Below are 27,566 nucleotides of genomic sequence, written 5' to 3' on the forward strand. Positions count from 1 at the left end.
TCCTCCTCTTGCTCTCCCTCTCTCTGCCAGCTGTGCTTCCATTGTTTCAAACACAGAAGCTACCTGATATGCCTCTTTTATGTTATAAATGGATAAATAAATAAATAACAGTTAGACCAATTGGCGTCTAACTGGTCTCTTAACTGGTTGTGGCACTTTGGAGGTCAATGTTTTCCATGTGAATAAAAAGGATGATAAGTATGATAATTGTACTAAATGACAGGATCTGTGTAGAGTTGTAAAAACATGGGATTTAGAGGGTTTTCACCATTGTGGTGTACTGTATGTATAGTTACAGTTTTTGTGTGTAAAATACATTGATAAAAAACTGTACAATCCTCTCCCTGGGGGTGAAGGGCAGGCACACAGGGAGAGAGCATCAGCCTGGCATTTGAGTAGCCATACTGCGACGCCACACAGGCGGTTGGCTCTCGTTTGTGTATTCACATAATTCCACTCAGCGGTCTGACTTTCACCCGCGGCCACGGGGCATTTTGCCCAGCCTCCACCCATCAGAATGCATTACAGAGCATCATACCCTGTCGGGCCTGTGCAGAGGCCTGTGCAACAGATGAGCGTGTAAGCAGTAATTTGCCCCCGTTGCAGAATCATGCAGCATGCTGGCCCACGGCCCACACCGACCAGGCAGCAGTGCTGAGCGGACCGATGTCGCACTTCAGAGGTTCTCAAACTTTGTATTTTATTTCAAGGACCCCCGTATTGGTATGCATTAGACCAATGGTTCTCAAACGTTTACATTTCAAGGTCTCCCCTTAACTCTGGAACCAAAATGGACCCTAATGGGTTCATTTTGGACCCATTAGGGGGCAGTGGCTCAGGGGTAGAGTGGCCGGGTAGAGTGAACTGGAAACCGCAAGGTTCCTAGTTCGATCCTGGTCAGAGTTACAGACTTGTAAGGGTCCATTTAGACCCCCTTACCAAAGGAACCCAGAGAGTCCCTGGAATCCACTTTGAAAACCACTGCATTAGACCACGGACCCCCATGACTGCATTTGTACAAAGTTACTGACCTGCAGGGGTCCATTTAGTTCCTAACGAATCAATCATTTAGCTGGGGGGACCCCCTGGAACCACCTCAAGGACCCCTAGGTGACCCAGACCTCACTTTGAACACACACACACACACACACACACACACACACACACACACACACACACACACACACACACACACACACAGGCAGGGAGGACATCTCTGCTGGTCCAATACGACCAGGCAGGGGGATTTAGTTGATGGAGGGGATTGGCTTCATGGCGAGCATCACCTTAGTTCAAGACCACACAGTACAATCCTCAATGTTCATTTCACTCTGACAGTGTAGGCTATACAAGTGTACTAAAACGGACCAGCAAGGGTCAGTTTAATTACATTTGTACACTCTAAGTTACAAATGGATATAGAATTAACACTTCCGCTCCTCCTCGCTCTTCTCTGTCTTTCTGCAAAATAAATGCACTGTGCACGCTTTCACCCGCTCTCTTGCTCTCTTATCAGTTGTTCTATCCTGCCTTTCTCCTTCCTTCCCCTCTCCTCCCCTCCCCTCCCCTCCCTTACACTGTGGTTGAACCTAAGGGTCATGATGAAACCAAGCCAATATCTTCTCCTTCCCCTCTGTCTGGTGTCTGTGTGTGTGGGTGGTAAAAGGTGACGGCCTGCGTTCGCCAAAGCGGTGGCGTGTTTTAAATGACTGTGAAGCGACTATAGCGAGTGCTATAGCAGAAGGGTCTGTCTGTGTGCTTTTGGATGTTCAGTTTTTTCTGCAAATATGTTTTAAATCGGGTGATTGTCTATCTCCTATCTTCCTATCTCCATATTTTAACCTTTTGTGTTTTTTAGTAAATAAATGCCCTACTTGAAAGTAAAGTAGCAGATCCACGCGTCGCTTCGTGCTGTGTTTTGAGCTTGTTAGATCTGCTACTTTTACTATTTTTATATTTGAATCCTGAAAAGTAACAGTCTTGGACACATGAAGTTTTCCATCCAACAGAGATGATATGCAGTCACCCAGTCAGTCAGTCAGTCAGTCAGTCAGTCAGTCAGTCAATCTGAGCAAGTGTGAAAGTTCTGTGTGTGAAATTCTGTGAATGGATGGCATATATTTACTTCTGTTTGCCTCAACCAAAGGCAATGGGGTGAGACATGGCATGCAGCTGCCAGCATGTTGTCTGACCCGAGAGAGAGTGCAATGCAGTTATGTAACATAAATGAACCATGACCTTGTGTCATTATGCATGTCAACAGGAGCACAGCGGAAATGTGAAGATTCTCTCCCTCCCTCTGTCATTTTGTGTGTCTTGAACACTGGGGGGAGACAAATACTGCAGCAAAAATGTTCAATTCTTTAAAGAGACGTTAATAATATGTATTCATCCACATATGATTATTGCATTGATTCCTTAGTAGCTAATCTTTATTTAACCACCTAAGGGTTAGGGTTAGGGTTAGGGGAATTGTTGTGATGAGGGATTATAAAAGAAGTAGCTTTATCAAAGAGCTAGTAAAAAAAAAGGTGCTGATCTATGGTTTCACTTGTGGGAGATTCTAACCCTAACCTGTGAACACACACGCACGCACGCGCACAAACGCACGCACACACACACACACACACACACACACACACACACACACACACACACACACACACACACACACACACACACAGCACATGCACAAGCACACTCTTAATTAATAGTCGACAAACAAACAAACTGAAAACCACTCTTGTGAAACCTTGTTGGTCATGGTCCAGGTTTTTCCTTTCTATCCTGACTTTCTCTGCTCTCATGAATGAAACACCTTGCTCGCTCCACACCACCTGTAGAGAATGAGTCACACACACTACACACACACACACACACACACACACACACACACACCGCCTGCTGGCATGCAAGCTGGCTGCTGTTGCCCGTGATTGACCTCGTTGGAACTTAAGAAGGAAATAAGAAAAACTATTAAGTGTCACATTTCACTTTGATGACAACAACAGTCATGTTGCTTCATCATCATCATCATCATCATCTGCCCACGCGTAAAAGGATGAGGATGCAGAACTGAACTGAACAATGTTTCCGCCTAGTTGTTCATATCATGTTATTTCCTGCACTGGTGGAACTAAAGCGTGGACATTTAACTGCGTTCCCTCGGCGCTCGTCAGGTTTAAGTTCGGATCTCACGCCGATTTAATTCGCCGCACGTCGCTTGATTGGTTGCTTAATTAGGATCATTTCTTCGGGGAGCGCTCGGTGACATTTTTTTTGGCAACGCGATATGATTACCGACCGACTGGACGCCCTCCGGTGACTGGGATTGAATCATATCTCCCTCTCCCTCCCCTCTCTCTCTCTCTCTCTCTCTCTCTCTCTCTCTCTCTCTCTCTCTCTTGACAGATCTAGCTGATCTTACAGATCATCCTTCTACTCTTTTATCATTGCGATGTCCACAAGAAAGCATCCGTTGTCACCGGATCAACAGCAAAACGGAACGTCAAAATATGTGTTGTCGAGATGCGCGTCTGTTAACGAGTATTACGATGTTGTCTTCAAGGTGTGTATTGCATTATTTTTTTAATCTTCATCATATTATATAGCGTGTTTATTTGCGTTTGTTTTAGTAGTGTGTGGGTTGTGATACTACTGAGATCTTTGAAACCCTCAGCTGAGGAGGAACAGGTGTCTTTTACTGCATGGTTAACACAACTGGGACTCAAAATAATACATGGATCATTTATTTTGGTTAACACAACTGGGACCCCAAACAAATAATCATTTTTAAAGGCTGCAAACATGGATCATTTATTTTGGGTGTTGCTCGAGGCAATTTAAAGGCTTTCAATAATGTGTAAAGAAGTCAAATGGACATGAAAGCATCTGTGATTGTTGTAGACTAGTCTAGTTGTGAATTGGCTGGAGGCTAGTAGTTCTCATGTCATTGTCATCCATATACTGTGCATGGCTGTTCTCTGTTTATGGCAGAGAGGGGACCTTATATTCTTCTATATCTGTGTTTCTCAGACATTTTCATGTCAAGGACCCACACATTGATGTATTTGGCTGCAGACCCCCATCTGAAAATATTTCTGTGCCAGCAACCCCCATAAGTGAAGATTATTTTCCCCTTCTTTTGCCCGAAAATAGCCCATAGTTCAAAACAAAAAGTGATTAAACGGATGTTGATGCTAAATTAACTAATTTAGCTGGAGACCCAATGGAACCTCTCCAAGGACCCCTGGGGGTCCCCGGAACACAGCTTGAGAACCACTGCTTTGTATGAATAAGTCGTCTTAATATCATATGGCCGCTGTCTGGTGGAAACCTTGTACTGTATGTCCAAAACTGTTACTTTTCTGGAAATGTGTTCCAATGGTAGTTATTATTGATTGATTGATTTAATTATTTTTCTTGCTAAAAGTACAGATGTGCAGTTATACAATAATGCTAAAAGGATAACACAAAAAGCCCTGAGGGCTCGTTTCCATTGTGGTCCTGTGTATTCAATTCAATAGACATACAATACTATACAAGACATCATCTCTCTCTCTATATGTGTGTGTGTGTGTGTGTGTGTGTGTGTGTGTGTGTGTGTGTGTGTGTGTGTGTGTGTGTGTGTGTGTGTGTATGTATACACACACATATATATATGTGTGTGTATGTATACATACATCATATGATATCAATATATCATCTATTCATCTTTCATTGGTTCAATATTTATAAAATCACACTTAAACCACTTTCACTTTCAACATAATTAGTTTTAAAAAGATTGCTAAAACAGCCAATCTACAAGCTCACAACGCGTCGCACCGCATGAGCTTGTAGATCGCCTGTTTTTGGTACTTTTGTGTGACACTGTAGTATGACCAAGTAGAGCATTCATTTATGAAAAAAACATAAACAAGTTGAAATATGAGGTTTCTGCCCGACAGCGAGGATATTTATGATGCTCTCATGTTGAATGGGTCCACCCATGGTGATATGCAAATGTTTGCTGAGGGAGGACTTGTTGGGCCTTGCCAACCCTCCCACCTCTGCGTTTTTATTGAGCTCACACTCCACTGTTTTCCATAAGCCCAGAGTGACGGAATTCTAAAGGAAGAAGTCCTATTTTGTGTCACCGCTGGTTTCCTAAATGTATCCCTTTGCACCGTTACATGGTTGCTATAGACCAGTGGTTCTCAACCTGTGGGTCTGATCAAATGTAATCAACAAACTAAAAACTCGTCAAACATTGGCCAAATTGTCAAATAATATGAGAAAGAGGCAAAAATGTCACAATATTTATCTGTGGAACCGAGTAACCGAACTAAATGTAATGCCTCAACTACATTCCTACAAGTGCTTGTCAGGGTGGGGGGTCCCCAGTTCAAATTTGATTATTTAAGTGGGTCGCGGCCTGAAAAGGTTGAGAACCAGCGTGATCTAGTATGAGAGTGACGACACTAGCATAGACTCCCATTGTAAGAATGGAATGCGGAAATGCTCTGTCTATCTCAACGAGGAAGTTCCAATGTTTGGAACTAGAGCCCATAGCAGACGGAACTCTCTCTCTCTCTCTGGGTCTGTTGAGAACCACTGCTATAGACTGTACAGTCTTACCAGCATTTAGGAAGGCCACTAGTATATCGTGTACGGCTTGTTATGAGGAATCCTGTTTGTGGATTTTGTGATTACACATCACTCCCTCAAATCTCCTCACAGTATTGACAGAAGCAGAGGAAAATAAAAAACACACAAAAACAATGGTTTGTGGTGTGTGTACCCATAGGTTGTATCACAAGAAACCCTTCATTACACTCTTGAGTTAGAATAACACTTTAAAAACAGAATAGACCAATTATTTGTTTACTAACATTGAGACTGGACGCACAGGTGATTGTTTCATGCAATCAATTCCCAACCTGTTGTTTCGGGGTGCACTGGTTTCAGCCCACCCCAACCCCCTCTTGTGTGTTGGCTAGTTAGGTGCGTCCAAGCGAGACCTGATAGAATGGGTTTCATTCTATCAGGTGCTGGTTGCACGCATACTGGTACTTATCAGTGTGACGTCGTCTGTTAAGGGGTCTATAAGACATGCATACAAATTGAGCTTGAGATGTCGCACATCGTCTGGCGCAAAGCTCTCAGTCGTGATTGTGAAACTGTGTTTTAACTTAGAATTCACGATTGCTCCACATCCCTACCCGAAGCTGTAACCAGCAATAGTTTTGTAAGGCAAAAGCAAAAGTGGAACAATAGCACAGACTCCCCTCGGTAGCCTACTATTGCACTCGTAATGTAGAGTAGAGTAGTAGAGAATGTACCGTAGGCGTAGACAGTTAGACACATAATCCAAATGAATTCAATTTGTAATTCAAGTGTATACAAAATGTAACCTAATGGTAACTTTTGCACAATGTCTGAGTTAAATGAACACTCTCTCTCTCTGGTTCTGTTGTCTTGTGTTGCTCTCCAGGTGATGATGCTGGGGGACTCCGGCGTGGGCAAGACCTGTCTGCTGCTTCGCTTTAAAGATGGAGCCTTTCTGGGAGGCAACTTCATAGCCACCGTGGGAATAGACTTCAGGGTGAGATATGCTCGTCCTCTAAAAGCACCGCTGGAGCCACAAATGGCTGGCCATGGCTCGAGACATCCTCCTCCTCAAGCAGTAGTGTAAAGCATTGGTTCTCAAAGTGGGTACCAGGGGTACTTGAGGGGGTTCCAGGGGGTCCCCAGCTAAATGATGGATAGGAACCAAATGGACCTTTATGGGTCTGTAACTCTGAGAGTGTCTAAATGGAACCAAATGGACCCTAACGGGTCCATTTGGTTCCATTTGAACACTATCAGAGTTAAATTAACATTGATTTTACAATATGAATTGGGGTCCCAGAGATATAAATGCATTTAAATGGGGGTCCGTAGCCTAATGCATGTGAAACTGGGGGTCCTTGAAGTTAAAATGGTTGAGAATCACTGCTAGAGAGCCGTAAAAATCTTCTCTTATGGGGGTCCCAGGCTTATCTTTTCAAATGGGGGTCCGCGGGCTAATAAGTGTCAATTTAGGGGTCCTTGACGTGAAAAAGTTTGAGAACCACTGGTGTAAAGCAGTGGTTCTCCAACATTTTTTCGTGTCAAGACTGCCAAATTGATATGTATTTGGCCGCAGACCTCCATACATCTGAAATAATTTTGTACCAGGGCCAAAAACAAGCTCACACATCTGCTATTTTTGAATAGCCAACGTATACAATATGGATAAAGTGGGTAGAATAATTGTGATGCTGCATTAACTATCTTTGCTGGGGACCCCCTCAAGGACCCCTGTGGGTCCCCGGTCCCCACTTCGAGAACCACTGCTGTAAAGTAGCTATAGTTTGTTTACTCAAATACTGTATTTAATGTACAATTCTTGTACTTTTACTTGAGTATTTCCAATTCTTGATACTTTCTACTTACAGTATCCTCCACTACACCTCGGAGGCAAATGTTGTACTTTTTACTATACTACATTTATTTCACAGTGTTAGTCACTAGTTGCTTTGCAGATGAATCATTTATGCCAAAGTATAAAATAGGTTTAGGTGGTTAATGATCATAGTCAGAAAACATGATATAAAGTTTGTGAAATGGCCATTCTGCATAATGCATACTTCTGCTTTTGGTACTTTAAGTATATTTTAATGTCAATCATTTGTAATTTTACCTGAGTAACATTTTGAATTCGGGACTTTTACTTGTAACAGAGTATTTCTACATGGTGGCATCGTTACTAAATCAGTCTGTTCTGTTCATTTGCTGTTTTGCCCTTTTCTTTTTTTTTGTGCTCTCATTTGAGATCTGAAGTGTTAACGTAAGAACGGTTTGCAACAGGGTTTCATCAGGGCTGTTTTTCATCTCCATGTTCAGCACTTTATAAGGACATTTGTCGTCAGCCCAGGGAGCATGGCACCAAGTGCACGCACGCCCTCTCTCTCTCTCTCTCCAGTCAGCCCAGGGAGCATGGCACCAAGTGCACGCACGCCCTCTCTCTCTCCAGTCAGTCAAGTTCACACACCACTTGTGCTGCGAGGACAGCATCACAAATGGCCTGGCTGCCGCCCGCCCACGTCCCCATGTCTCCAGGACAGATTGTCTGCCTCGCTGTGCAGAGGCATGGAGAGTTGGAAGAACTACTGTACTGTCAGACAACCTCTCACCGTCCTCTCCTACTCCCACACCACACACCGGCAGTACATGCAAGACGTAGGCTACATACCAACAGTGATTCTCAAGCTCTTTTAGTTTCAAGGACCCTCAGTTTGATATTATGACTGCGGACCCCCATTTGATGCCATTTATGTTTTAGCTCTGGGTCCCTAATCTCCACTGTACAATCCTCAGTATTAATTTAACTCTTGAGTGTGCAAAATGGAACCAAAAGAACCCGTAAGGGGCCATTTGGTCCCATTTGCACACTCTGATTTACATACCCGTAAGGGTCCATTTGGATCCTAGATGGTCCCTGGACCCAACATTGAAAACCAGTGACCTGCAACACAGTCACTTACTCATTTTAACCACTTAATCCATGTATATGTTGGCTATTCAAAAATTGCAGATCTACAAGCTTGGACATCTGCTATTTTTGAGCATTTTTGAAAAATCTTGAAAGTGTTTTTTTTAAACATATTTTCCCCTCACAAATCTTCTCTTCTGGGGGTCCCTGGCACAAAACATTTTCAGATGGGTGTCCGCAGCCAAATACACATACATTTGGGGGTCCTTGACATGCAAAAGTTTGAGAACCATTGGTCTAAACGATATGAGCTCCTGGAGTCTGCTTGGCGTTACAGTGGCTGATCAACTCCATTCGCTCTGGTCTGATCCCCACCCCCACTCATCCATTTCCCTCCATTCAAGGCTGAACACTTACGCTAATGGCAAGTCAAGTAGGGTTTGGTTTTGAGGAGGAAATTGTGTGGCATTAGGCGGAGTGATGTACTGTCCTGTTCTGATGGCAGTGAGGACATTAGGGAGCGTAATGGATGTTTGACAGATGGAGCCATGTCGAGACGGTTTACCCAGTAAAATGAACATTTTACTTTCCCCCTTAAGCGAGGAGAGCAACAGGTATTGTGGCCATTGGCTCTGCGGGAGGTCTATTCAATGATATACTGGTGGGTTTATGGTAAAGTTCATGTTTAAAATGTAGAAATGATCACTTGTTTTCAAGCTTCATGAGGGACATCAATGCCTGCGCAAATTACATTTAGAGAGTGTAATGGACCTAAATTGATCTGTAATGGTCCATTTGGGTAAATTCTTACATTGATATTTTTGACTGAACACTGACGGTTTTACTGTGTGTTGAAACAAGGAGTTATACTCTTTATGAAGACGCACACATGCTCTATGGCTCTGACTCTTGGAGTCTATGCTAGTATTGGTCAGTGTTTGTCTCTGCTAAATGCCTTAATTTATGAACGAGAATGCACCTGCTTGCTTGCATAGAGGTGAAGGGCACAGAAGTGGCTTAGAACCCCAGAGAGAGACAGAGGATACTGCGTGTCTGGCTGAATCTGACATTCTCTGAGGTTGTGCGTGGATGGACGGGCAGACAGGCAGGCAGGCTGCTGTTGGCGGTCTATTTTTGGGCCTGTTTCCTCGTAGCTGTTACTCAGCATGCGGGCGTGTCAGAGCGGCCATGTGGGCAGCTCTGTCAACGTCATGAGTGGAGGGGGAAAGTGGAATCCCATGGCAACTAATGGCAGAGGGGCTGAACTAAGTCCATTCTGGCAAGGTGGATAACTCTGCAGGTGACAGCTGTTAATTGCGGGCGACCCCCAGCCTCAGTTCAGACATGCTTGAAAGATGTTTTTGTGGTATCGCAAAAAGCTATGCTCTCACTGCATTTCTGTCACCAATACAGAAGCTACGGAGTGACTGAGCAAGTCATGCACAACCTTGGCTACTTTCACTTCCTTCATGGACATTCCTTTAACACCTCTCTCTCTCTCTGTGTGTTTCTCAGTTTCTCAGTTTATTTTGTTCAATTTTAATTGTTTTTTCTCCCAATTTAGTTATGCCGATTCTCCTCGACCAATGAATTACAGCTTGGTCCCTATTGCTGCTAAGCGTGATGCATTGTGAGCTTGTAGATCTGCTATTTTCAAAGAAAAAATATGAAACATTTTGAATATTGTTTTGAATATTTTAACAGCATGTACATCTTGTATCGGTGTCCCTCGCACAAATATTTTCAGATGGGGGTCCGTGGCCAAATACATCCTTGACATTAAAACGTTTTAATCACCAATTGGACACGCCTATCTTTCTCTCTTTCCAATGGTGCTTTTTTTTCTATGAGGAAGGAAGTGTCTGTCCTCCTTTCACTTTTGAACTTCTTCAGCCTGGGTGGAAGCTTATTCTGTTGCTATAGTTGGTTGGATCGAGTTGAAACTTGATCTCATTGCCTGTGGAGATGTAGCATGTGAGTTTTATCTCTTACCACCTCGCTCATTCTATTTTCTCTTGACGAGCATTTTCTTTTCTTTCTTTCTTTCTTCTGTCTTTCCTCCCACCACCACACTCATCACTTGCAGCATTCGTCTTTCTGTTATCTGGGCTGGTTATAACTATTTTAGGTTAATATTAGCTGAGCAGGAAATGGCAGGGTGCCCCCGACAACTGCAGGAAATTCATGAGGGAGTGAACTGTTAGTTCTTCCTTCACATTATTGTGCAATTAAGTCTAATCTCAGGACCTTGTTGTTGAGTGGGTGGTGCAAATTGCCTTCTCCGGCAGCATTCAAAGCCCGATATTCTTCTAGTTTCCTGGGCTACATGCTGCGTCTGTGGCCTTCTCAGTCTGCTGCCGAAATCATCAACTCAGCGTCTAGCGTTCAAAGCCCTCTAATCTTTAAAGGGAACTGCAGGTGGAGGTTTTTTTTGGGACCGTGCCCTTAGGGCCCATGCCAGAATATTAAATTCGCACATGCTCAAATTGAACATTTGCCTCCTGTTCACCTCTGTTCCATGCAAGCGACGGGGCGAATAAAACATCAGTGGCAAAAGCTAATTCTCATCTCCGGCTTCACGTGGAGTTTGACATAAACTAATAGCAAAGAAGTGTATGTAGTTGATGCCACTTGGCCTGTATTCACATATGTGCCCTTATCTTTCACATTGGGACAAAATCTGTGTTTTGCATCAACTGCAGGCGTACCTCTACCTTGTTCTAGTGATGAAGTTTATTATTAATGACTTTTTTCCTTCTTTTTAACAGTTGACAGCATTGGTGGAAGAAGTACATTCATTTTGTGCTTAGATAAAAGTAGCAATACCACAATGTAGAAATACTCTGTTACAAGTAAAAGTACCAGTATTCAAAATGTACTTGAGTAAAAGTACAAAAGTATTGTCATAAAAATATTTAAGTACTAAAAGTAAAAGTACTCATTATGCACAATGTCCCATTTCACAAGTTTCTAAATATATAAAATCCTTTTGAAAATAGCAGATCTACAAGCTCACAACACGTCGCAAAGCTATTTTCAAATAGCCAAAGTATATTATAGGCTGAACTGGTTAATGTATGTCTTACAAAGTAACTAAAGTTTTCAAATAATTGTAGTGGAGTTAAAAGTACAATATTTGCCTCTGAGATGTAGTGGAGTAGAAGTAAAAGTACAGAAAATTGGAAATACTCCAGTAAAGTAAAAAATACCTCAAAATTGTACTTAAGTACAGTATTTGAGTAAATGTATTTAGTTATTTTCCACCACTGGTTGACAGATCATCTGAAAGACAGTGTTTGGCATACAGGCAGTGTTGTGATTTCGGTTGACCAACATATGGTCCCTAAGAGTCTCCATCTACCTAAGGGTAATGGTGAGTGAAGGTTTCTGTTGAGTCACACGCGCGGAGAACCAGATGACACCAGGCAGTATCACACGACAAGCTCTGAAGTTTAATGCACACATACAGTACTGTAGAGAATATATACAGTATTGCACAGTGGACACATGACGTGACCAGATATGGAACAATGACAAGAACAGAATGGATAAGAATAGAACATACATCTTGTAATATTGTGCACAGACGTCAGTCTCTCTGATAAAGTAGTTGATGATCATGGTATCACGGCTATCACGGTCATAAATCATGACAGGCAGCGTCATTGTCTGCTTTTGAGAAGATGCAGTACGATTTCGTATCAGTTTTCGTCGGTGGTAAAAATCATTTCACTTCACATTGTTTCCTTCCTAGGTCCAGTTATGTTCTGGCCAGGGGGTGGGATGTTAATACGCTACTCTACTATAGAGAGTGCTTCAGGGATATGTGCTCAGATTTCCAATGGAAGTTTTGCATTGGGTTTTGCATAAATGAAGGAAATAAGCTCAACATAACATAACATACAAAGGATTATGATAGCATAGTTATTAAGATTTTTGAACATAGGCAATTGACACGTTTAAAAAGGGTTGGGTCCACAACGACTTCCAAATTCACGGGCGAGTATTAACCCATTAAAACCAGGAAGGCATCTGTGTCATTTTAGAACAGTGGTTCTCAAAGATAGCAGATATACAAGCTTGCAGCGTGTCAATTCGTGCCACGCTGCGAGCTTGTACATCAGCAATTTCTTAAAGCATTTTTGAAAAATCTTGAAAGTGTTTGGAAGCATTTTGAATATATATATTTTTTTTTTAATACAAATCTTCTCTTCTGAGGCTCCCTGACACGAAACATTTCAGACGGGGGGGTCCGCACCCAAATGCATGTCATTTCCTACAGCTTTAGAAGGCATTTGTAGAATCTGCTGTAGAAACCCTTTTGATGAAAAAGCATTTGTAGTCCAACGAGGGAACCCACACACACTCTTCTGGGTTTTAGGTCTACAAACTGTAGCACTCTGTTCATTGTCACTCCATCCTGTGTATATCTGGGTTGAGTTCCTCTTTCTCTGCCCCTCAGAACAAGGTGGTGACTGTGGACAACTTGAAAGTCAAACTTCAGGTAGGAACGCTCTTTTAACGCCATACTTTAACACAAGACCTGCAACAAAACTGTAATAGAAAATAATCTTTATTGTATGTTAAACTACTTGGGATTGCCAGATGGGTTGTGGATTACGACGTAGGCTTATCTCCTCTGTTGGCCTACTCATGAGGTGATCAAACACAAATCAAACAGTCATTTGCCAACACTATTTGACCGAGGTCTACACTTACACCCGACATGTTAATTATTTGCATTGCTAATCCTCTCAGATTTTGTCAATTCAATTCATATTCACGTTAGGAGCTACTGTTTGCCGACATGCTTATCTAAAGCAAACAGCTAGCATCACATCCTGCTCATTCAACCCCTGCTGAGTGGGAGGTGACAAAATTTGCCTCTCTTGAGATGGCCTGCGGCGCGACAAATAGCGTCTTTCGCGGCGGCCTCCCTTCATGATAAAAGCCCCCTATGTGCAATTCTAGAATGCTGCCCTCTTCGCGCTGTGTCTTAATAATAGCACTTGTTTGAATCATTAGATGTTCTTGTTTAGGATTCCTGGTTATCTGCTGTGTAATTATGATGTTTGTTCCAGATCTGGGATACTGCGGGCCAAGAGAGATTCCGCAGCGTAACGCACGCCTACTACAGAGATGCCCAGGGTAACACCTGCTCTTAACCCATTTAGACTTGGAACGCATCTGTGTCACTTTTTGATTTGAGCTAAAAAAAGCATTTTTTTACACTTTGGGCTGTTCAAAAAGTAGCAGATATACAAGCTCATAGCGCGGCACCGAGTGCCACGCTACGAGCTTGTAGATCTGCTATTTTTGAAAAATCATGAAAGTGTGCAAATCTTTGAATACATATTGTTTTAAAGTGAACATTTTTAACTCAAATCTTTCCTTCTGGGGGTCCCTGGAACAAAATATTTTGAAATGGGGGTCGGTGGCCAAATACATATAATTTTGGGGGTCCTTGACATGAAAACTTTGAGAACCACTGATATAGAAACATACGTTTTTTTCAGAATACTGGTGGGATTTAGAAGACATTGGCTTCAGGTCTTAAAGGAGGAGTTCACCCAAAAAATGACTTATTTTCTATCAATTGCACACCCCATGAAGCCTTGAATTCATGGATTTGTTTTTGTTTTTGTTGCATTCCTAAGCTAGTAATTTGATTCCCGTCTCCTACCGGCTAATGTATCCGGTAGGAGACACAAAGTAGATTATTGTGTCTCCTACCGGAAATACACAACGTCATCAATTTATTGGTTTAGGAATGAGACAAAAATAAATGAATTCAAGGCTTCATGGGGCGTGCAATTGATATAAAATAAGTCATTTTTTGGGTGAACTCCTCCTTTAATGGGTTTAATACTGCACCTCGTTGCTGTCGGGCAGAAACCTCTTATCTCCATGTTTTAACTTTTTGTGTTTTTTCGTAAATGAATGCCATATACTTGATCATACTGCAGCGTTGCACGCGGCCACATTTTGAGCTTGTAGATCTGCTACTTTTGCTACTTTTTTATTTGAATCCTAAAAAGTAACAGTTTTGCACATATGATGTTTCCACCCTACAGAGACGGCTTCTCGTGTGTGTTGTTGTTGCTTGTGTGTGTTGTGCATGCGAGGAAACAGCTTATCTTTTGTATACATATTTTTCTTTGTGTGTAGTGCAGGTCTGTGTTCATGTGTTTTGCAATGCAGTGGTTCTCAAACTTTTTTTTTCGTGTCAAGGACCACCAAATTGCTCGCGTACCCCCCCATCTGAAAGTGTTTTGTGCCAGGGACCCCCTGAAGAGAAGATTTGTGTTATTTTTTTAAATCCAAATTATTCAAAGTTTTTCAAACACTTTCAAGACGTTTTAAAAATGTTCAATAATAGCAGATGTACAAGCTAGTGACACGCTGTGAGGTTGTATCTCTGCTATTTTTGAATAGCCAACGTATAAATAGATAAGCAAGGGATAATGCATGGGGAGGTGGCCGCCTCTGTGCATAATCACCCTGTCAGGCTTCAAATTTCAATAATGACCACCTCCCCATGCATTATCCCGCTTATTACACGGCTACTTGATAAATACATAAATAAATTTACCCAAAAGTAACAACAAAACGAAGTATTTCCTTGCGTACAGCAATGAAAGTATTCCATAAGTATTGGGCTGGGCGGACAAGTTCGCCTCGGAAAACAAATGACAGTATTCCACAAGGTAACCGGAAAATTCTCCCCAAAAAACACTCACTCGCCCCCCATTATACATTCTATATACCGCCGATTTGCTTGTAATGCCGCCGGATTTGCCCCGGGGCGACTGTGTTTTGGGGCGAGCGTTTTGGTATTCCCCCGTTGTTGTGCCATGATAAACAAGGAAGCGCAGTGGATCAAATAGAATCACTTTTCGGTTATTGCATCGTCTATTTCTCACTTCAAATGTTTTCAAAAACATTCTTGAGAGCAACGTTTAGTTGTAAATGACATTGGTTGTTTGTTTACATGGCTGTCATGTTGGATAAAGCATAAAACCAAGCAGCGCAGGTTGGCATGAGCAGGTGCTCTGAGTCTCTGATTACACAGCGGTCCGTTATAGAGCCAGAAATAATGACCGATGACTGACCAATTAGAATCGAGCATTCAACCAAGCTGTGTAATAAAGTGGTTTAACCTCTTTGAGAACCACTGGTGTAATGCACACTAAGTATTGTATTTGGTAATGTGTTACACAATGCAGACGTTTTAAAGTAAGTAACATAATGTAACTCAATATCATAAACGACACAGAGCCGCATACCTGACAAAATCGCCGGGGGGGTTTTCAAGAGAAAAAAAGAACACTGTGACCCAGGGGGTAGTGGGAGTGACGTCAGGACTCTATTGAGATTCTCTTCTCTATTCATTCATGAACTTGTTTGTTCTTCCCCAGCTCTCCTCCTGCTGTATGACATCACCAGCCAGAAGTCATTTGACAACATCAGGGTGAGAGGTTCTCATATCCTAGCACTGAGGTTCCCAAACCTTTCAGCTCGAGACCCAAAAGGGGAATTTGATGTCTCCCCTGGGCCCAAACTAGTGAAAATAGACCATCTACAAGCTCACAACGTGTCACATCGTGACAAGTTGTGAGCTTGTAGATCTGCTATTTTCACGAGGCTACTCAAAAGTTTCTTTTTTTCATATGAAGTTGTTTGAAATTCTCGTTATCTCTGAAAAATTTAGATTTTCCTTTTTTCATTAATCTTTTTTTTTTAGAAGAAGGGGGAAAAAAGGATATTTACTTGTGACCCATAAAAATGTGTGGGAAACACTGTCCTAGCAGACCCTGAGAGAGAACAGGAAGTATACAGGAAGTACTGTATATATTTAGTTTAGGACTAGAAATGGTTCCCATGTCCCCACACGACATTTGTCCGAATGACCTGTTTTTATCTTATTTTTTATAGGACCCTAATGGTGAAAAAATAACTTTTTCAAGATTTTTCTTGTTGCCGAGGTCAACTCATGTCCCAAGGGTTTCTTTTGGCGTGTGGCGAAAATTCAGATTTTCATAACTCTTCAACCAGACGACATAAAAATAAATATGAACCCCAATTTGTCATGTAATATTGACACTAGGAAACTAATGGAAAAGTCATTGACATGGTACAACCACAACGAAGGTAAAGGCAAGAGATGGTACTTCCTGCAATGATGCCTGTGGAGTATATTATACTAAATTAGCTAACTTGATGGATAAAGAAAATAGATGGAAAGAGAGAGAGAAAGAAAGAAACAGAGGGAGAGAGAGAGAGAGAGAGAGAGAGAGAGAGAGAGAGAGAGAGAGAGAGAGAGAGGCAGACAGACAAGTAACTTTAGTATTCAGTGTTTTACTGTTTGCATTATTAGCTGTCCATTGTTGTTTTTACACTCAGTGCATGTAATTGCTGTTATGAATGAAAATGTCCACCACAAGCAGGCATGTACCATGTCAGTGACCTTTCCATTTCATTCCTGGTGTCAAGATTATATGGACAAAGTGGGTTCATTTTTCATTGTCTGTTGTCTGGTTCAAGGACTATGAAAATCAGCTTTTTTTTGCCACTCATGTGGACATCAATTCAAATGGCCTCCAAACAAACCTCATGGAACAGTAGTTGAGCTCGGCAATGAGAAAAACTCTTTGACACGATTCAGGACCTAAAATAAATGCGTGGCATAAATAAATGTCACGCTGGTACATGGGAACCTATTTTTCTCCTTCTAGTTAGACTAATAGGACTTAGTATTCTCTCTCGGGGTCTGTGTCTGTCTAGTCTGTCAACTGTTCCGCAATCTCTGAATGCTATACAGTCTGTAATTAGGCACTCTGAAAGCAGTTTAGAAGAAGTTGTCATTTCCGTTCATGAAAATATCTTACCATAAATGCACGGAATCTCTGTATGTACATACTGTACGTCTATGATTTACGTATCTCGAGAAGCGTTCGACCGACCGACTTCAAATTCGGCACGTGGGTCGCCGGCGACCCAAGGGAGTTGAGTGCACGCCGCCGAGTCAGTCGGATAGGCGGTTGTCCAGAACCGCCAGAAAAGGCTCTGGCCGTGGCCCAAATGAGCCAATTGATTGCCATAGCAACCCCATTCTAGGCTTGATTTGGCATTTTTCCACACATCTGTCGAAGTCCCCACTCCTGCCATTTGATTAGTTAGTCAGTCAACTTTCCACACAGTTTGCACTCTTCACACATTCTCCACAGACCTTTACCACTGCACAGGGACTTTTCCATATGGGCACAAAATGGACGCATTAATATATTAAATATATGTATGAATTTTCCATTTCTGCAGCGCAAGCTAGATAATGCTATGCACTAACTTAATTTACAGTTGGAAAAGTATTTACGTGACTGCAAAGACAACGGAAGGGAGGGGGAGGGATGGTGGACATCCGCTTTATAGCCTTGAACCGTTTCAGCGCTTCAGATGCACAGACTGTACAGATGCATGCTGTGGCCGTTTGAATATCTCCATATTTAAATGTTATGTTTTTTCTGTCACATAATGCCCTACTTCCTCGTACAGGAGGGTCAAGCAAAAGTAGTGCCATTTTCACACTATCTGAACATTTTCATTCCATTTCCTGAGAAGTAATGATTTTGGACATACAAGGTTTCCACCCGACAAGTGGCGGTATTTAGAAAATAAGTGAGAGACAGTCGGTCTGTCTGGTGTGTCTGTGCGTCTGTCGCTCTTCCTCCCACTTCCTCTGCGTTCAGCTTGCTTGTCTCGAAAAAGCCACTCGAGCTGAACGGCTCTCAACGTGGTTCCTTTTGAAACGCAGAGCCCCCCCACTTGGCGCTTCCAGGGTTTTCTATTGGCTCCTCTTTGGAAATGGCACAAGTGTTTGTTATCACAAAAGATGTACTGTTGTAGAGGTTTAATAAGGACATACAGTGAGTCATCCTCTTGAGTAATGACACAAAAGCAGTAGTTTCACCTTTTTCACATACTGATCTAGTGGTGCAACAGTTAATCAAATTAATCTAATTTATTATAAAACTTAATTGATTATTTAATAAAATAACCATTAATAATCAATCCATATTTTGGGTTTGCAAAGTAAAAAAAGAAAGTATTTTTTGTTGCATAACAAAGTATTAAACGATGCTAAAGTGGTTAGTTGGTTCATTGATATATACCAAGTAAAAATAAATATATATATATATAAAAAACATGCTTCTTAATTATTTGATTAATCGAAAAAGTAATTGCTAAGAAGATAACCGATAGTTGCAGTCCTATACTGATCTCCTTCCTCCGTCTCCCACTTATCTCTCTCTCCTATATCTGTCTGTCTCTCCTGTATCTGTCTGTCTCTCCTGTATCTGTCTGTCTCTCCTGTATCTGTGTGTCTCCTATATCTCTCTGTCTCTCCTGTATCTGTCTCTCTCTCCTATATCCGTCTTTCTGCATTGAAGGCTTGGCTGACTGAAATCCAGGAGTATGCCCGGAAGGACGTGGTCATTATGTTGCTCGGCAACAAGGTGAGCAAAGCTTCTTTTTAGCATCGCAGAAATGAAATGAAACGGTTTGACCTGTAATATAAATGGATCCCATTCTCCTCGTCCCCCGCCAGACATGTGCCTGCTTAAACATGCATACTGTAGGCCATTGGTTCTCAAATCTTTTCATGCCAAGGACACCTTGGCCGCAGACCGCCCCCCATCTGAAAATGTTTTGTGCCAGGGACCTCCCATAAGACAAGATTTGTGTTAAAAAAAATATATATATATACAGTATTCCAATTTTTCCAAAAATATTCAAAAATACAGTAGCAGATGTAAAAGCTTGCAGCGCTGTGTGCTTGTATATCTAATTTTGAATTGCCAATGTATACTATAAATGGATAAATTGGTTTAAATGATTGTGATGCTGTATTAACAAATTTGCTGGGGACCCCCTGGAACACCCCAAGGACCCCTGGGGGTCCCCGGACCCCACTTTGAGAACCACTGCTGTAGGCTATATACATGCCACACATGAGTACAATGCTTTCATTTTCTTAATTCAGTGCTTCTCTAACGACCCCCAAATAAATATGCATTTGTCCGCCAGGTGGAAACCTCATAATGTCCAAAACTGTTACTTTTCAGCATTCAAAAGTAGCAGATCTACAAGCTCAAAACGCGTCACAAAGCGGCGCGTTTCGAGCTTGCGGATCTGCTACTTTTGATGTTTTTTGTGTGACGCTGCAATGTGATTAAGTAGAACAGTGAATAATATGGCGTGCACGAGGCTTGAACGTGCATTCATCACACATGACTGTTTACACCGATATATATTATAACTCTATGGTTTACACACTCCAGATTCCCCTCTCCCCAGCCTCCTGCCTCAGTTGTACATCAACAACTCCCATTAGACAGGGAACATTCTATAATAATGTAATAATCGGATGTACAACCCTTTTGATGTACAAACCTCAGTTGATCCTAAGGTAGTTTTTTTTTTTACATAGAATCCGTTTCTGATTGATACATTTTTTTTTGGTATCGTGCATATTTAATGACACAATTTACATATTTGAATGAATTAGCAGAAATAACGAGTCAAGGTCTTCCAACTTATTGTTATACATTGTTATATGTTTTTTCCTGTCTATGTGCCCGCTGTAAACACCAGTGTGTGTGTGTGTGTGTGTCTGTGTGTGACATGTCTCCCCCTGGTGCTTCAGCACGGACTCGCGTCTCACCCTGGGGGTCATAGCTGTCACACACTGTGATCAGTGTTGCCAGATGTTGTGTGAAAGCAATAGCTTGTGGCAGTGGCGTACCCACTGTAGAGTCAGGGAGTCAGGCGGTCGCCTGCCCAACTAAGATCTTGCCTCCCCTAAAAAAAACAAATAACCCGAAAAGGTGTCATTGCGTGCTTAATGTCCTCAAAGTCACGCATCCAACAAGCTTTGAACTGAGCAGATTGGACCGTCCATTCCAGAGATAATGGCCAAAATATCTTCAAAACAGTCACTTTCGCCGGTTTTCGATCGCCGATTTTCGATTGCGAAAAAATAGTTTTTATAAATGATTAAAGTGGTTGGTCTGAATAAGCACTCATGTCATGGGGGGGGTATTTTTGGAAAATGTATTATTTTTTATCAAAATGTGATATTTCTTACAAACGATGAAATGGATTAGTTGGATGAACCTGTTGCACTCCTTATCCTATCAGTCGGACATGGCTGCAGAACGGGTCATAAAGACTGAGGATGGAGAGAGGCTGGCTAAGGTAAGAGGATCTCTCTCTCACCCAACACCACAATGTACAATTAAAGTAAAAAGTCCTGTTTTCAAAATCTTACTTGAGTAAAAGTACAAAGGTATTGAGCATCGAAATATACTTACAGTGCCATCAGTAAAAGTACTCGCATCAAACTTTTCCAGAAAATAGCCGATCTACAAGCTCAAAACTGTTCGATTGGCTGAAGTATGAATGAGGGTATGTTTATGTAATGGATGTTTTGTAATAATAATCTAAAATCTTAAAATAATTGTAGTGGAGTAAAAGGTACAATATTTGCCTTTGAGGTATGGTGGAGTAGAAGTATAGAGTATTGAAGAATGGACATACTCAAGTAAAAGTGCTTCAAAAGAGTACTTAAGTACAGTACTTGAGCAAATGTACTTACTTACTGTACACCACTGGTCATCTCCTCAATGAAAGAAATTCCAAATGTTTGACTGTTATTCTAATACTTCTTCCGTCTCAGGAATATGGCGTGCCATTTATGGAGACCAGTGCCAAGACCGCAGTCAACGTGGAGCTGGCCTTCCTCGCTTTAGCAAAGTACGTCTTATGAATACATGATGTCAGATGCTCAACCGGACAATTATTTGTCACGGAATTCTCCTTTTTCAACAGGGTTTCTTATTAACCCGATTATTATGGGACTCTTCAGGGGCCTGGCAGTCAGTTAGCTCTTGTTTGACTTTCACCATTTCAATCTGAACTGTGGTGTAAAAACAGACTGTGACGGATTCAAAGAATGGAGATATTTAATACGCAAACGAACAGGATTTGGGATATCTTTACCCATTAAAACCGGGAACCGGGAAAGCATCTTGTGTCGTTTTAGATTTTAGCATTGACTATTCAAAAATAGCAGATCTACAAGCTCACAGAGCGGCACGAAAAATCTTGAAAGTGTTTGAAATTGTTTATTTTTTAATTTTTTAACACAAATCACAAAATACATATAATTTTTGGGGTTCTTGGCACAAAAAAGTTTGAGAACTACTGATTTTAGAAGGCATTTGTAGAATCGGCCTCAGGTCTTAATGGGTTGATGAATGAATTAAATTGTCATCCTTAATGAAACCTTCCAATTTAAATAACTTTTTATAATCCATATGACGCACAGGTCACAGTTGTGGGGTGGAAACCTTGCGTTTATTATTTAGTCACATGCTCTTGTTAATACCTTTTTCATTGGTTCAATATTTATAAAACCCACAGTCATCACACTTTTACTTTCAACACGTCGCTAAGCAACCCGTTGTGAGCTCGTACATAGGCTATTTCTGCTACTGTTGTGCGACACTGTTGCACAAAGAAGTATGGTATTCATTTATGAGGAAATATGGAGATCCAAGGTTTCTGCCCGACAGTGACGATATGCAAAGATGGGGTAGAATCCATATTGGAAAGCACCCATTGCCTTTTTCTCATTTCCTGTGCCTTCTGTATAAGTAATCCCAAATACAAATATCATAAGCTTACATAAGCCATCTCAGCCTCTCTGTCGCCCTTGGAGAGATTCCATGGCCCCAAATCCTACTTGAGAGACGCTTTCTTTACCTATAATAGAGAGGCCAATAACAATTACATCATTTTAAGTTTTGTGGCACTTCTTGCCTCTAGCCCATTAAGACCGGGAACGCACCTGTGTCATTTTAAGATTCCTTTGGATATTCAGCGTGGCAACCGAGTGCCGCACTATGAGCTTGTAAATCTGCTCATTTTTTTTATTTTATCGTATTTTTTATGTGTTTTGAAGCAAAATGTATTCTTCTGGGGGGTACCTGGAACATTATATTTTGAGATGGGGGTCCATGGCCAAATACATATCATTTTGGGGGTCCTTGACATGTAAAAGAAAAAATATAGCAACATACAGTACTGTTAGGATTTAGAAAACATTTTTAGATATGTATTTGGCCGCGGACCCCCAGCTCAAAATGTTTTGTTCCAGAAACAAAGATTTGAGTTACAAATGTTTGCTTTTGAAAATATATATATTCAAAGATTTGCGCACATTTTCCACGATTTAAAAAAAAATAGCAGATCTACACCTCATAGCGCGGCACTCGGTGCTGCGCTATGAGCTTGTACAGTATATCGGGGTTTTTTTTAATTGCCAAAGACATCTTAAAATGACAGCTGCGTTCTCGGTCTTAATGGGCTAGAGTGCTGACAAGCATGAGTCTTGGATGTCTTGTCCTCGTACACAGACCAACTGACTGTGACATTAGATTCTTTCTCCGCCAGCAAGCCCTCATATGCCTCTGGCTTGATAGTGGGTGTACCTCGGTAAACAAGTCAAATTAGATTTGGAATTTAATTCGACACTACACGAGTCTATCTATCTATGATTGTTTGATGCTTATTTTAGCCTAAGGATTCATGTTTGCCTAATTTCTTTGTACCAGTCTCCTCATGATGGGATCGCGTAAGGAAAGTTTGGAAAAGGATGAAGTCTTATCATCTTCAAAAGCCTAGTAGTGCTTTGAATGAATAGGATGGGAAAGGCGTCGTTTCTCAACATCGGGTCCGGGGACTACCAGGGGTTCCAAACGGACCCTGTTGGACTGTGTAACTCTTGAGTGTAGAAATGTAACCAAATGGACCCGTTTGGTTCCTTTTTGACACTCTTTGAGTTAAATAAACAGTGAGGATTTTACAGTGTAGCTTGGGGTCCCAGAGATGAGGGGGGGGGGGGCATACCAACTGGGGGTCCTTGAAATAAAAAAAAAGTTGAGAACTACTGGAATAAAGAGAGTGATGTGGTTCTCTGCATTTCAAGTGCAGGTTGGATTAGATGATTCATGGCAGAGGACTTTGGATTGAATTACTGCACTGATTGTTGTTTTTCTTCTCCATCTCTCTTTGTACTCTATCCCACACACGTCCCTCCCTCTCCTCCCACTCCTGCTACCCCCCACCTCCTCCCCCCATCTCCTCTGTCTCTCCATCTTTCCTCCAGAGAGCTGAAACAAAGAGCAGCACAGCCGACCAACGAGCCTAAGTTCCAGATCCACGATTACATTGAGTCTGAGAAGCACAAGTCTGGCTGCTGCGGTCTCGTTTAGCCCCCCCCCCCCCCCCCCCCCCCCCCCCACACACACACACCCAATTCATTCTTGGACGTGCAACTGTGCCAATCGGAGGGGGGGGGACGGGGGGAGGCAGGCATTGTCCCTTCTCTAAATGAGCTTTTATCTGAATGACAACGCATCTGAACTGGGGGTTGGGCAAACCCTTATCTAAAAATGTGAATTGAGGTTTATTATAATGTCAGTATGTGTGGTCTTTTGTGGTGACGGCTGTATTGAAGCTACCCAGTTAGAGGAGTTCACGTCTGGAATGCTGTATCCATCTGCAGACAAAACAAACTAGAAAAAACACCACCATGGCTTTATCACGAAGTACCCGATAAATGTTTTATATGAATCATCCAATGTGACAGTTTTGAATCGACTGGGTACAGCATTTTGCGGTGAAGCTCTGTTTAATCGTGAGTACATTTTGAACAAGCGGTGAGCTGCACTCCCCGCTCGCCTTACAGTCACTGTTAACGCCTTTCGGGTTTTGTATTTTTTGCGTCTTTGAGAATTATGTCTTTTTTTTTTTTGTCTCGCAGTCTGATTGTAAAGATTCCTGTTTGTTTCCATTATGCTGGTGTTAGGTAGAATAAAAAATCACTGTTTTCAGTGTGTCTCTCTTTGTATCTCCAATTCAGGATCATTGATGCCTCTTTAACCACATGAACCTTAGCGTCCCTGTTCTGGGAAAATGGCAGATCTACAAGCTCACAATGAGTCGCTTTACGATGCTTTGTGAGCTTGTAGATCGGCTATTTTAGGCAAAGATATTTGGTGTAGAGGAGGAAAAGTTGATCAAGTATAGACCCCTGGATACCCTATGTCCACTATGTATATTGGGTTTTTAATGGCATTGTACTGTGTGTCCTCATTCCGGTCATTTACCAGAGGTAAATTGGAAGATTGATTTTGTATTAATGCCCTTGTTGGTTGGTTGGTTTCGCTGAATTTGTGGTTGGTTTTTTAACCCATTTAGACCTGGAAAGCCTGTACGTTGTTATCCGGGAAACCATCTGTCATTTTAGATATTGTTGCTGTCGGGCAGGAACCTCTCTTGAGTTTCAAATTGGTATTCTTTCTTAATAAATTAAAGCCTTTCTTCATCGTCCAAGAGTGTTGCACAAAAGTAGTGAAGCTATTTACGCTATTTTAAATCTTTTTTTTTTTAAACGATAAAGGAACGCACATTTTTTTGCACATGCGCGGTTTACACCCGTTTTTCAGAAAACTTGGGTCAGGTTTTAGAAGGCGTTTTGAAAACTGTCTAAATGGGTTGATGTCCTTTTAACATCTCGATCCGATTCCTGAGCATGTGTCATGATTCGCTTGGAATCTCATGCCATTTGCAGCCGTGCCACGTAGGCCTACACCAGTGGTTTTCAACCTTTTCAGGCCGGGACCCCCCCAAAACGATCATATTTGAACTGGTGACGACCCCCCATTTAGTTTGACTCCGTTCCACAGATAAATATTGTGAAAATAGCAGATCTACAAGCTTGTTGCGAGGCGTTGTGAACTTGTAGATCGGCTATTTTCAGAATGTTATTTATTACATTTGTTGTTTGACAATTTGGCCAATGTTTTATAGTACTATATTTTGTTGATTACTTTTGATGCAGTAATGGTCTTTTTTTTGTATTATAAAGGTCTGGAAAGTCCTTAAATTGTCACTTCACTGTCATCTGGGAGACCCCCCAAATCATGTGGTGATCCCCCTGCGAGTCCCGACTCACAGGTTGAGAACCACTGGCCTACACCAACGGGAGAGCACTCTCCCAATGTCCCCCGTCACTATGGCCTCACGTCTCCTTTCTAAGACGGCTGTCCTTGGTCCATTCTGCAATGCAGGAGTTGATGTGTGTCACAAACTGCATAGTGTAACATGTTTCTTTTGTACAATGTTCATTTTTGAACGTTCGCTTGTCGGACTCGCTTGATGTCTCGTGTGTCCCTCTCAGTGGAGATGTCAGTGTGATCACAAAGTGCCATGAAAACGTGCTTTGTTGTATGCTCTATAAAAAGAAAGTATTTTGTAATGTACATGATGTCGCTTTGACTCTGTCTTGTCTGCTTGTCCTTGTGCGTACAGTATGTTTGTTTGTGTGTGTGTCTTAGGATTCTATATAGGGAAGGAGTTTGGGGGGTTTTCAAGCATTTTCTTGTCGCACCTCCTTTTCAAATTATTCAGCCCCTACAGCATGGACCCGGATATGAAAATATGTTTTGGTTTAAATGTAATTGTCTTAATGTCGTACACGAGGAATAGATTCACAATGTTGATATTTAAGACGTTAGGATAGTCATATATTTTATTTCTTATAATTGTATGAAGATTTAATATAAAGTTAATTGAATTCTAGTGAAATAAAAAATTACACTGATTTGGCTGGACACCCCTGGGAATCTTCTCAAGAACCCCTGGGTGTGGGTGTCTGGGGACGACACACTCTGTTTAGAGTTCCATGGTATATCCAGATGATGTGTGATCAACAAGCCACTAGGTGGCAGAAACGACCCTGTAAGACTTGCATGGCTGCATGTCGAGGTCAACTAGTGGCTCCCATCGTGGCTCACTGTTCCCTAATGACCAGTGGTGGTAAGTAACTGAGTACTCAAGTACTATTCTTAAGTACAATTTTGAGGTATTTTTTTTACTTACTGGAGTAGGCCTATTCACAATTTTCTGTAGGCTACTTTTACTTCTACTCCACTATATCTCAGAGGCAAATATTGTACTTTTTACTCCACTACAATTATTAGAAAACTATAGTTACTAGTTACTTTGTAGATTTTGATTATTATTACAAAACATATATTAACCACTTCAGCCCTATATACATTTCGTCCATTTCAAAAGAGCTGAATTGCAAGCTCCCAATGCACTGCGATGCAACGCATTGTGAGCTTGTAGATCTGCTATTTTAAAAATATTTTTTATACATTTGAAAACTTGTGAAATGGGACATTCTGCATAATGAGTACTTTCTACTATTGGTAGGCCTACTCTTAAGTATATTTTGATGCCAATACTTTTGTGCTTTTACTCAAGTACATTTTGAATTCCGGACTTTTACTTGTAACTCTACTTTTGTATCTACAACATTGCAATATTGATACTTTTTACTTTAAAAAAAAAATACTTTTTCTACCACTGCCTAATGACAAGAGGGTCCTGGGTTGTGCTCCTAATTGCAATGTGACAAAAGATACCCCTCTTTCCCCTTCAAACCTGATTGGAGGCCTGCATGGTCAGAGCTGGTGTCTTCAGATCCCAGGATGGAACCAGCTGAGAAGAACCACAATCTTATCCAAGCGTTTCTGGGCTATGTTGTATAGCTTGTTTCCCAAGCAATGGCTCAGGACCCATTTTTATATTAAAAAAAATTGTAACACTCAAAATCCATGAATCCACGAATAAAAGAAAAAAAGATAGATTTTCATTATTGTTGAAATAGGGATTAAGTGGTCGATTCATCATTTTGTTTTAGTTTGAGTCCCCGGGAGACACCAGACTTATATGTTGGGTCTCTCTCTCTCTCGGAAAAGGTTTGGGAAACTCTGGTGTTCTAGCTGGATCAGGATGCTCATGTCTGAAATGAATCATGTAAAAAATGTGATACCATGGTCCCATGGGGAGAGATAGAGTGGGTGGTGGATCAGAGAGGTAGGCACACATACATACATAACATACCTTCCTCTCCCTTCACCAGTGCTGGACAAAG

At 41.6% G+C, this 27,566-nt stretch overlaps 1 protein-coding gene across 1 annotated transcript; it reads left to right on the forward strand.

The window, feature by feature from the left end:
* The first annotated feature begins 3,375 nt into the window (after nucleotides 1–3,375).
* On the forward strand, nucleotides 3,376–25,890 carry LOC311055009 (ras-related protein Rab-37). Its single transcript, XM_084071072.1, has 9 exons — nucleotides 3,376–3,568; nucleotides 6,476–6,586; nucleotides 12,960–13,001; nucleotides 13,579–13,645; nucleotides 15,916–15,968; nucleotides 18,946–19,011; nucleotides 20,696–20,752; nucleotides 21,234–21,310; nucleotides 23,727–25,890. The coding sequence occupies exons 1-9, from the start codon at nucleotides 3,458–3,460 to the stop codon at nucleotides 23,830–23,832; spliced, it is 690 nt and encodes a 229-aa protein (XP_083927198.1). The 5' UTR covers nucleotides 3,376–3,457; the 3' UTR covers nucleotides 23,833–25,890.
* Nucleotides 25,891–27,566: the final 1,676 nt, after the last annotated feature.

This window comes from Gymnoscopelus microlampas, assembly GCF_963454915.1.
Source record: "Gymnoscopelus microlampas genome assembly, chromosome: 11".
Taxonomy (NCBI): Eukaryota; Metazoa; Chordata; class Actinopteri; order Myctophiformes; family Myctophidae; genus Gymnoscopelus; species Gymnoscopelus microlampas.

What these genes read in the sequence shown, in the direction of transcription:
- LOC311055009 (XM_084071072.1), top strand. Translation starts at nt 3,458, where the DNA reads ATGTCCACAAGAAAGCATCCGTTGTCACCGGATCAACAGCAAAACGGA. An exon ending in CCGTGGGAATAGACTTCAGG is followed by an intron (nt 6,587 to 12,959) that starts GTGAGATATGCT and finishes TCTGCCCCTCAG; the next exon opens with AACAAGGTGGTGACTGTGGA. An exon ending in ACTTGAAAGTCAAACTTCAG is followed by an intron (nt 13,002 to 13,578) that starts GTAGGAACGCTC and finishes TGTTTGTTCCAG; the next exon opens with ATCTGGGATACTGCGGGCCA.